The 12330-nt window shown below is 32.9% G+C and overlaps 1 protein-coding gene across 1 annotated transcript; it reads left to right on the top strand.

Moving 5' to 3' along the window:
* The first annotated feature begins 1633 nt into the window (after window positions 1-1633).
* On the top strand, window positions 1634-11812 carry LOC143082080 (uncharacterized). The gene is made up of 7 exons (XM_076257626.1): window positions 1634-1664; window positions 2932-2961; window positions 3436-3465; window positions 4674-4703; window positions 5150-5185; window positions 7444-7480; window positions 10962-11812. The coding sequence occupies exons 5-7, from the start codon at window positions 5153-5155 to the stop codon at window positions 11699-11701; spliced, it is 810 nt and encodes a 269-aa protein (XP_076113741.1). The 5' UTR covers window positions 1634-1664; window positions 2932-2961; window positions 3436-3465; window positions 4674-4703; window positions 5150-5152; the 3' UTR covers window positions 11702-11812.
* The last annotated feature ends 518 nt before the right edge of the window (window positions 11813-12330 follow it).

Raw genomic sequence — 12330 nt, 5'->3', positions numbered from 1 at the left:
GTGAAGTTTTCGTGCAAAACAATTTCAAATAAAAAAAAATAACACCCAATTGAATAGCATTCTTTTAGCCTATATTCTCCATTTTTTGTGTTGGTGCTCACCATTCAAGTATTTTCACGAGGTGTTTGTGGTTGTCTCTTTGCTTTTTAACCCATATAACTTTATCAATATATCAACTACTACATAGAAAACAGATTCCTATTATCATATGAATATAAAATGAAAACAGAATATCATGTAGCATCAAACTTCGGGTCGCAGACGGGGACCTTTTGGTCGTCGGTCTGCCTTGGTTCATGTGGCAACCTCACGGTGTAACCACACTTCGATTCAAGTGTCAACGACAGCATGGAGACCTGATGCTTTATTCTATATGGATATATGAACAAATTCTAAAAAATTTAAAGCGTATTAGATCGGAACTGTTCCACAGATGTATTTGTACATGTGTCTATCTAACGTTGTTCACGTTACAATTAAAACATCCAGCTACATGTATGACGAGCAATCATTTAGCCTATATCTCCAGTTTCTGTGTTGGAGCTCACCTATCAAGTAATTTTAAGAGGTGTTTGTGATTGTCTCTTTGCTTATTACCACATGTCACTTTATCAATATATCAACTACTACATAGAAAACAGATTCCTATTATTATATGAATATAAAATGAAAACAGAATATCATGTAGCATCAAACTTCGGGTCGCAGACGGGGACCTTTTGGTCGTCGGTCTGCCTTGGTTCATGTGGCAACCTCACGGTGTAACCACACTTCGATTCAAGTGTCAACGACAGCATGGAGACCTGATGTTTTATTCTATATGCATACATAAACAAATCAAAAACCTTTAAAGCGTATTAGATCGGAATATTTTATGGATGCCTTTGTCCACGTGTCTATCTAACGTTGTTCACGTTACAATTAAAACATCTAGCCTAATATAAAATGCACATGTATACTTAGAGTTTTAAATTTGTAGGTTTCAAACTGATGATACTATTTGGTAATAGGTCGGATCCTTTTTTTTCAAAAGGTATTGATAATCTTTTTTACATCATTAAAATACTTGTGACATAAAGTGACAATTTTCATTCGTCTTTTAATTTACTCGTTCTCTTGGATTTAAACAGGAAGGAAACTTAAAAGAAGACAGACCAGTGGTAAGTCACATTTACTTATTGGAAACAAATGTGTTAAAATCATTATATGTCAGTTAAAAAACAGTGTCATTCTCATTTCAGTCAATTTACTGAAAAAAATAAAGCATATTTGTATTCACGTTTTCTGCAAAATATGTTTGATAAAAGAAAAGAATAAATTTAGCTAATTATGAAGAGCAATTATTGAACTTATATTTTCAAATTATCTGTGTTGCTGCTTATTTGCAAAGAAAGAAGTTATATACTTCCCAAAAGATAAAGGGTCAGCCGATAGAAAAATGCAAAACAAGCATAGCAACGACGATAATATAGTAGTACATCCCATAGGCTCAATGCTTAAATTGTTATTCCAGCGTAGAAATTCAAACTATTTGGACGTAGTTCCTGTTTACCTCTTTTTCGAAAGGTAGTGGTGATATTTATTACAACATTGACTAAAAAATACCTTTATTCGTGTCACTTCGATTTTTACAGGAGGGAAACACAGAAGAAGAGAGACCAGTGGTAAGTCACATTTAATTATTAGAAAAAAATTATATCAAAGACTATATACAACAGTTAAACAATATCTGTTCTTTCTAATTTGAGTAAATGTACTACCAAAATTGTAAAGTTTGTTTTTATTTACGTTCATTGCAAAAGTGATTGTTAGAAATGAAGAATAAAATTAACCAATTTTAAAGACGATAATTTAACTTGTATTTCCCCAGTGTTTGTGTCGTTGCTAAATTGCCTAAAAAAGGTTAAATACTTCTGAAAAAAGAAGGGTCAAACTGTGAAAAAAATTGGCAAAGAATGCATATCAACGATTGAATGAATTAGTACCCCCAATTTGCTGAATAATATACATTTCATTCTAGTTTAAGAATTTATAGGGTTAAGCAGTATTTTCCAAATTCCTTTTCGCAAGGTTTCAAATGTCATTATGAAGATCACTAGTTTGATTTACTAAGTTGACCTAACAATAACTTGTAACGTTTATTGGTAAGTAACGTTTTTGCTATTTGAATACCATGGCTAATAAGAACTATTCATTTTCATTTTCATAACTTTATTGAAAGATGTAAGACAGTTTTTTTTTGTGACGTTTTCGTGCAAAAACTAGTACAATGATAAAAAAAAATTAAGTCCCATACATGTATGACGAGCAATCATTTAGCCTATATCTCCAGTTTCTGTGTTGGTGCTCACCTATCAAGTAATTTTAAGAAGTGTTTGTGGTTGTCTTTGCTTATTACCACATCTCACTTTATCAATATATCAACTACTACATAGAAAACAGATTCCTATTATTATATGAATATAAAATGAAAAAAGAATATCATGTAGCATCAAACCTCGGGTCGCAGACGGGGACCTTTTGGTCGTCGGTCTGCCTTGGTTCATGTGGCAACCTCACGGTGTAACCACACTTCGATTCAAGTGTCAACGACAGCATGGAGACCTGATGTTTTATTCTATATGCATACATAAACAAATCAAAAACCTTTAAAGCGTATTAGATCGGAATATTTTATGGATGCCTTTGTCCACGTGTCTATCTAACGTTGTTCACGTTACAATGAAAACATCTAGCCTAATATAGAATGCACATGTATACTTAGAGTTTTAAATTTGTAGGTTTCTAACTGATGATACTATTTGGTAATAGGTCAGATCCTTTTTTTTCAAAAGGTATTGATAATCTTTATTACATCATTAAAATACTTGTGACATAAAGTGACAATTTTCATTCGTCTTTTAATTTACTCGTTCTCTTGGATTTAAACAGGAAGGAAACTTAGAAGAAGACAGACCAGTGGTAAGTCACATTTACTTATTGGAAACAAATGTGTTAAAATCATTATATGTCAGTTAAAAAACAGTGTCATTCTCATTTCAGTCAATTTACTGAAAAAAATAAAGCATATTTGTATTCACGTTTTCTGCAAAATATGTTTGATAAAAGAAAAGAATAAATTTAGCTAATTATGAAGAGCAATTATTGAACTTATATTTTCAAATTATCTGTGTTGCTGCTTATTTGCAAAGAAAGAAGTTATATACTTCTCAAAAGATAAAGGGTCAGCCGATAGAAAAATGCAAAACAAGCATAGCAACGACGATAATATAGTAGTACATCCCATAGGCTCAATGCTTAAATTGTTATTCCAGCGTAGAAATTCAAACTATTTGGACGTAGTTCCTGTTTACCTCTTTTTCGAAAGGTATTGGTGATATTTATTACAACATTGACTAAAAAATACCTTTATTCGTGTCACTTCGATTTTTACAGGAGGGAAACACAGAAGAAGAGAGACCAGTGGTAAGTCACATTTAATTATTAGAAAAAAATTATACAAAAGGCTATGTACAACAGTTAAACAATATTTGTTCTTTCTCATTTGAGTAAATGTACTACCAAAATTGTAAAGTTTGTTTTTATTTACGTTCATTGCAAAAGTGATTGTTAGAAATGAAGAATAAAATTAACCAATTTTAAAGACGATAATTTAACTTGTATTTCCCCAGTGTTTGTGTCGTTAATAAATTGCCTAAAAAAGGTTATATTCTTCTGAAAAAAGAAGGGTCAAACTGTGAAAAAAAATTGCAAAGAATGCATATCAACGATTGCAATAGATTAGTACCCCCAATTTGCTGAATAATATACATTTCATTCTAGTTTAAGAATTTATAGGGTTAAGAAGTATTTTCCAAATTTCTTTTCGCAAGGTTTCAAATGTCATTATGAAGATCACTAGTTTGATTTACTAAGTTGACCTAACAATAACTTGTGACATTTATTGGTAAGTAACGTTTTTGCTATTTGAATACCATGGCTAATAAGAACTATTCATTTTCATTTTCATAACTTTATTGAAAGATGTAAGACAGTTTTTTTTGTGACGTTTTCGTGCAAAAACTAGTATAATGATAAAAAAAAATTAAGTCCCATACATGTATGACGAGCAATCATTTAGCCTATATCTCCAGTTTCTGTGTTGGTGCTCACCTATCACGTAATTTTAAGAGGTGTTTGTGGTTGTCTCTTTGCTTATTACCTCTTGTCACGTTATCAATATATCAACTACTACTATTATATGAATATAAAATGAAAACAGAATATCATGTAGCATCAAACGTCGGGTCGCAGACGGGAACCTTTTGGTCGTCGGTCTGCCTTGGTTCATGGGGCAACATCACGGTGTAACCACACTTCGATTCAAGTGTCAACGACAGCATGGAGACCAGATGTTTTATTCTATATGGATATATGAACAAATCCTAAAAAATTTAAAGCGTATTAGATCGGAACTGTTCCACAGATGTATTTGTACATGTGTCTATCTAACGTTGTAGAGTCTTAAATTAAAAGGTATCAAACTGATGACACTTGTTGGTAATAGATCTATTTACCTTTTTTCAAAACGTATTGATGATCTTTATTACATCATTAACTAAATAAATGCTTGTGACATTAAGTGACAATTGTCATTCGTCTTTTAATTTACTCGTTCTTTTCGATTTATACAGGAAGGAAACATAGAAGAAGAGAGACCAGGGGTAAGTCACATTAGATTATTAGAAAAAAAATATGTAAAAAACTTTATATAACAGTTAAACAAGATTTTTTCATTCTCATTTGTGTAAATGTACTAACAAAATTGTAAATTATGCTTTAATTTACGTTCATTGCAAAAATGATTGTTAAAAGTGAAGAATAAAATTAACCAATTTTAAAGACGATAATTTAACTTTTATTTCCCAAGTGTTTGTGTTGTTGCTAATTTGCACAAAAAAAGCTATATACTTCTGAAAAGAGAAAGGGTCAAACTTTGAAAACTTGATAATTTGGAATTAAATGTGGAAATGAAATAAGCCACTGTTGTTCCGTACTTAATTTGTTGTAAATTATTGCTATATAGTTCGAAGATTTTAATTTGATATCTACTTTGAAAAGAACAGTAGCTTATAATCGATGATATGAATTCTATTATTTTTTTTTCCAGAATATGGATATCACAAATAGAAGCAGAGAAAGTGAGGTATGTCAGTAATACTACACTGCCTTTTTACTTTTACAAAACTGATAAAAAATATAACAAATACGGAATGCATTAATGGTACCACTTCTTCAAACGCACTAAAAGTAAATACATATAACCGTGAGAGTTTGGCTAAAACTCCACCATTATATATGTAATATGTTTGCCCAAGTTGTCTATGGGTCAGACAATCTTATAATAGAACTATTTTTAGGACTGCATCAAACATTAGTTAGTAAATTCCTGTAAGACAGATGATTAAGCTTATCTGTAAAAAATGCACCATTATGCCTTATATATCGTGTACTGTGTTACATGCATAGATTACATTAGCCGTATTTGGTCAAACGTTTTTGAATTTTGGATCCTCAATGCTCTTCAACTTTGTACTTGTTTGGCTTTATACATATTTTGATATAAGCGTCGCTGATCAGTTTTATGTAGACAAAACGCGCGTCTGGAGTATTAAATTATAATACTGGTACCCTTGATTGACTATTTCCGAAACTAGATAAAAAAAGATACGAGGAAAGGTAACACCCGGCCACTGAAAGTTTCATTAATGTAAATTTTAGGTATTTGGTGCTGTATTTAGACCCTCCTACAACGAACTTTGTTTTATATGCTCACGTATAAAAGTGGCGGTTGTTCATAGGTTTGAACGTAATTTTTAATTTAGTGTTGTATATACAATTCGTCTAAAAAAATCAATCCAACAATCTTAGATCTGAAAATCTAATTTCTAAAATTTTTTGTTCTTCCCTCGCCGGGAATCGAACCCATGCTACCGAGATATCGTGACACCAAATCGCCTGCACTGTAGCCGTCTCGCTAGTCCACACGACCACCTGGGCTTCATAAAAATGAAGCTTCGGTGGCCGGTTGTAACCTTTCCATATCAGTTTTGAATCTAGCGTCGTACTATAGTACATGATATATAAAGCATGGAGATGTTATTTTTACAGATCAGTTAAATTATCTATAGTAAAGAATCCTACAAATCAATGTAAGATACAGTCACAGAAAATTATTATATTTATAAGTACGTCTGAACCAGTGACAACTCTACAACAGATTTATTCATCGGATCACCAGCAGTGATGGTGATACACGGCTGTGTACATTATGTATATACAACTCGTCTATACATCAACCCAACCATGTTAGATCTGTAAATTTGCTTTCGCAAATTTTTTGTTCTTCCCTCGCCGAGATTCCAACCCATGGTACTGAGATATTGTGACACCTAATCACCAATATATATATATATATACAAAGAGTCTATCTAAAATTCAGGGTAAATTTTATGGCCTCTCAAATACCGTTAATCCTAACATCACTGAAAAGGCGTTTATTGTCGAAATCCGGATCTGGTATACAAAAAAGATATTGACACCTTATGTTTGTTGCATAGCATCTTTGTCACAAGTTTATAATTTTCTGTTTAGTATTAAATTTAAATTAAGATCCATTTTGTTACATCTTGTGATCAATTTTATTTGGCAATCGCCAATGACAGTCAGCAGGGTTTAAGAACATCTGTTTTTCGACCTGTTAGTCAAATGTGTTTTGTTTAAATATACTTTTTCACTTTTTGGTCTTTTTGAAAATGTTTTTTGTGCTGTATTTAGACCCTTCTACAACGAAACTTGTTTAAATGCACACGTATAAAAAATGCGGTTTTTTATCCAACGCAATCATAGGTTTGAACGAAGTTTTCAATTTAGACTTGTTTATTTTTTTTAGTTTGGGCCTGTATCATATTTTCCCTCCGGTTTATATTAATGGTTAATCCTATATTGACTATCACAATTCAAGAGTCTATCTAAAATTGAGGGTAAATTATATGGCCTTCCAAATAACGTTTCGATCCCCAACATCACTGAAGAGGCGTTTATTGTCGAAATCTGGATCTGGTGTACAAAAACGATATTGACACCTTATGTTTGTGGCATAACATCTTAGCCACAAGTTTAATTTTTTCTGTTTAGTATTAAATTTAAATTAGGATCCTTTTTGTTACATCTTGTGATCAATTTTATTTGGCAATCGCCAATGGCAGTAAGCAGGGTTTAAGAACATCAGTTGTTCGACCTGTTAGTCATATGCTTTTTGTTTGAATATACTTTTTCACTTTTTAGTCTTTTAGAAAATGTTGTTTATGCTGTATTTAGACCCTTCTACAATTAGGTTTATTGAAATGGAATTAGTTAGAATTATTTTATATTCAAACTATATAGTTGAAATTTATATTTTAGAACGAAGCAGAGAGTGACCCTGAAGATCTAGAGGAAGGTAAGTCTTAAACCATTTGTTCAATTTCTCTCATTACAACTTTATGACTTGACCTTGGTCATTAAATGATGTCCCTTTCCTTGACCTTTGATATGACTTTATCGTGTGCAGTTGTCTTAAAAAGAAGGAGTACATATATTTTGTAATAGAGTGTATGTCCTACATAAAAAAGAACACTTGCATTCTCGAAATTGTTTCAAATAACGGAAGTAATTAGCACACATTAAAGTTTGTTACAAGGTGCATTACAGCTGATTATAATGTTTTGATTTGTTTTGTGGTGTTTTAACGCCACTTTTAAGCATCGCATTTTTGGCTGTTTCCTGGCTACATTTTATTAGCGGAGAAAGCCGAAGTGCTCGGGGAAAACAGTCTAACTTCGTTAGGTAAACTAGCAATCGTTGTTATTTAAGATATGAGTCGAGTGCATTTACACGAACGGGGTACGACAATGATTAGTGTGACGTTACAAGCTAAAAAATGTCGCTAAAATTTTGGCGATTTTCTAATTTGATAAGAACAACTGTTATGTTGAAGATATTTTAAACGTAGCAATGCCTTGGTCGAAATACAAGAAAATAAATCCTACAAATCCGAATTGCAAAACAAGTCCCCAACCATAAAAAAAATCTAAAAACCTCCGTTTTAGGTTTAACAACTCTTCAACACATGTAACTGGATTGATTGGCAACTTTGATATTTTTTTTTTGGTTGTTAATGCTGTAAGGCAAAAATAGAATATCATTGATTTAAGCAGATATGGTACGAGTGCCAATGACACAAAGTTCTATTCAAGTCACAATTTGTAAAAGTAAACCATAACAGTTTAGCTCACGATCTTCGACATGGAGCCTTGACTCACACCGTACAGCAAGCTGACACTACCGAAAAAGATAACTAGTGTAAATCCATTGAACATTATCATATAGAAATCCCTCTCCTGACCCAACAAAAAAAATACTGGTGTAAAACTATACAAACATAAGCATATAGAAATCCCCTCCTGACCCCACCAAAAAAGATGACTAGTGTAAAACCATTCGAACATTAGCATGTAGAAATCCCCTCCTGACCCCCCCCAAAAAAGACGACTAGTGTAAAACCATTCGAACATTAGCATGTAGAAACCCCCTCCTGACCCCCTAAAAAAAGATGACTATGTTAAAACCAATCAAACATTAACATGTAGAAACCCCCTCCTAACCCCCTAAAAAGATAACTAGTGTAAAATCAATCAAACATTAGCATGTAAAAACTCCATCCTGACCCACTAAAAAAAGATGACAAGTGTGAAACCATTCGAACATAAGCATGTAGATACCCCATCCTGACCCCCTGAAAAAAGATGACTAGTGTAAAACCAATTAAACAATAGCATGTAAAACCCCCATCCTGACCCCCTAAAAAAAGACAACTAGTGCAAAACCAATCAAACATTAGCATGTAGAAACCCCCTCCTGACCCCCTAAAAAATGACTAGTGTAAACCAATCAAACATTAGCATATAGAAACCCCTTCCTGAACCAACCATAAAACGATGACTAGGAAAAAAACATTCAAACATTAGCCTATAGAAATCCCCTCCTGACCCCAGCAAAAAACGATGACTAGTGTAAAACTCTTCGAACATTAGCATGTAGAAATCCCCTCATGACCCCCTAAAAAAGACGAGTAGTGTAAAACCATTCGAACATTAGCATGTAGAAACTCCCTCCTGATCCCCTAAAAAAAGATGACTATGTTAAACCAATCAAACATTAACATGCAGAAACCCCCTCAAAAGATAACTAGTGTAAACCAATCAAACATTAGCATGTAAAAAAAACCTCCTGACCCCCTAAAAAAGATGAGTAGTGTAAGACCAATCAAACATGAACAGATAGAAACACCCTCCAAGAAATCCCTTTCTAATCCCATCAAACAACGATGACTAGTGTAAAACCATTCAAACAATAGCATATAGAAATCCCCTCCTGACTGCCCCAAAAAACGATGACTAGAAAAAAACATTTAAACATTAGCCTACAGAAATCCCCTCCTGACCTCACCAAAAAAAAGATGACTATAAAAAAAAACATTCAAACATTAGCATATAGAAATCCCCTCCTGGATCCACCAAAAACGATGACTAGTAAAAAAAACATTCAAACATTATCCTATAGAAATTTCCTCCTGAATGGTTTACATATGACCCCTTTCAAATGGATGTCTTGCAACATTCTCCTTGTTCGATGGTGGGTGCTGTTACTTTAAAAAAAAAAAACAAAAAAAAAAACTAGCAGAACCACTTATTTTAAATCAAAATAGTTCCAACCTGTCTTCGCATCAAAAGAAAAAATAATGAGCATCATCACATTATCCAAAAGAATAGATTATTTCAAGTAAGTAATACAAACTCACATGATCTTCAGTTATTCCCACATTCTAACAAGGTTACAGGGTTGTATAGGTTTTACATTGTCTGTCCGCCTGTCTGTCACATTATCCGGACCAATTCCAATATCTTTTGTCCAACCTTTGAAAATATTCATAACTGACCATGATGTGTTGAAATCACTATAAGAAGGATGTTCCGGTATATTGAGTTCTTTTGCAGTTATGACCCTTCGGACTAAGAAAAGTGGACCCTTTTGAAGTAGACAGCTTGTCATCGGAACTCATCTTACATGGTTTGTTGGATACACATGCATGTGGGTACATTGTTAGATACATGTATTCATATGTACATGTTGATGAAATGGTCCGGTTCATCTTGTTTCCATGAGTTATAGCCTTTTTAAACATTGCTATTTTGACCCTATTCATCGCAACTCCTCTGACCAGTCTTATTTGATACACATAAAAGTTTGTACATTGATATATTCGCACATGCTTATGTACATGTAGTTCTATATGTTTTATATTGTAAGTCCGTCTGTCTGTCACATGTCCCACTAACCGCTATGTGTTAAAATCGCTCTCTATATGATGATCTAGTATCAGTTATAGCCCTTCGGATATCGAAATGTTGACCCTATTCTTGTCATAGCAACTTCTCTGGCATGGTTGGTCAAACATACATGAAAGTATTTATATTGCTAGATTCACATATACAGGTGTGCACGAAGGTCGGACGTTCTGGTCAATTGAGTTTTCCATGGGTTATGGACCTTTGTACTTATTTTGTTTACCCTATCGAGTATTTACTTTATCATTGCAACTTCCTAGTTTTTATTTTTTATATACATGTGGAAGTTGATATATAATATTATATCATCAGATTTAGATAATCATGAACAATGGTATTTCAGTCCGTTGAGATTTGGTCATTTAGCATAATATAATGTCATCGTCCATTGAGAACAACTACTTGGTAAGTAGGAACTTGTAGAAACAGCGGGGTCATATCTTGCATTTTTTTGCTGACTATTTTAGTAATCATGTAAGATCGATGTATCTCTTCTAGCCAATTGTAACACACTTTGCTTCTTTTTATTTCTAGATTTAACCCTTGATGCAATCGAATGCGTAGTTAAGTATGAAATACAAAAATCAGAAAACAACATACACAAGGAGTTAACTGAATTTAGAAAACAGTACAGTAATAATGCTATTGGGGAATTAAGAGCCCATCTAGATGAAGTAAAAAAAGAAGTTAACAGGAACGCAGAGGAATGTGACACGGGATTTAAAGATTTAACAGCCACTGTTAACTCCATGGAAACCACCATTTCAAAGATTGAAACTGAAACCAATGACAGCCAAAGAAAAATAAAAGAATTAGAAAACAAAGTGACAGATGTAGATCGTAAGTTGAACGAGATCACTGCTGGGATACCAAAAATCATTGAAGAAATCATATCCAGCGGGACATTAGCGTTTATATCCCCCAACACATTCGAGATTGATGAGTCAGTGGATGAACCAATTAATGCCACGTCAACCCCTGTTTCAACAAACCTACTACAAAAAACACCTGAATGTACAAGAAAGAGAACAGTTGAGGATGGAGGGAAAAAAAACAATAAAAAAATATTATTAAGATATTCATGGAAGAAGAGCAATCCAGCGGGACTGGAGTTCCTTGAAAGCAGAACCGATGTGCCTGATTTTTCGAGGGCCCAAGATTTCAAAATGAATGTTTATAAGGAGGGAATTAAGAGGGGCCTATGGCTTGAGGCAAACAATATTTTCATGAGAGTGTGCCAAAAAATTGACAATCTGCACAAGCTAAAGAAATAAGTAATGTGAATCATTCGACATACATTTATTTAACTTTTATTTGATTTAAAAGTCATAAAGTAAAAATACTGGGAGTACGTATATAATCATTTCAAAGTGTGCATAATTCGATTTTTTTAAAAGTCATAAAGTAAAAATACTGGGAGTACGTATATAATCATTTCAAAGTGTGCATAATTCGATTTTTTAAATTATTTTTGTTTAATAGAACATTGTGTTTTTTCCAGAAATCTAACATTTTGATATGCTTACAAAACTGTCCAAAATGTATTTTACCATTAATGTTATATCAAAACTAACTGAAAGAGTGTTTCAGCGCTGCATACTATTTCTTAGAGTTAATTACAGATCGTCCACTTATAAATTCCTTTCTTTTATTATTTGATTGATATCAACGACGTTATATTTGTATTGTTCTGCCTGGCTTACGAGTTTATTGTCAATTTTGAAAAAAAAAATTATTGTGCAGTTAGATAGTGGTGACTTTTCAAATGTCATGATTAAATATTAAGGAATTCTAACTGTTTCTGTGTTTTAATGTTGTTTACTCAACAACCAAACTGTTAATCAGTAGAAAACAATAAGACATTATTCATTTTGAAATGTGCATGAGTCAATTTTTTCCATAT

This window comes from Mytilus galloprovincialis, chromosome 7, assembly GCF_965363235.1.
Source record: "Mytilus galloprovincialis chromosome 7, xbMytGall1.hap1.1, whole genome shotgun sequence".
NCBI lineage: Eukaryota > Metazoa > Mollusca > Bivalvia > Mytilida > Mytilidae > Mytilus > Mytilus galloprovincialis.
This window is presented reverse-complemented; position numbering and strand designations above follow the sequence as displayed.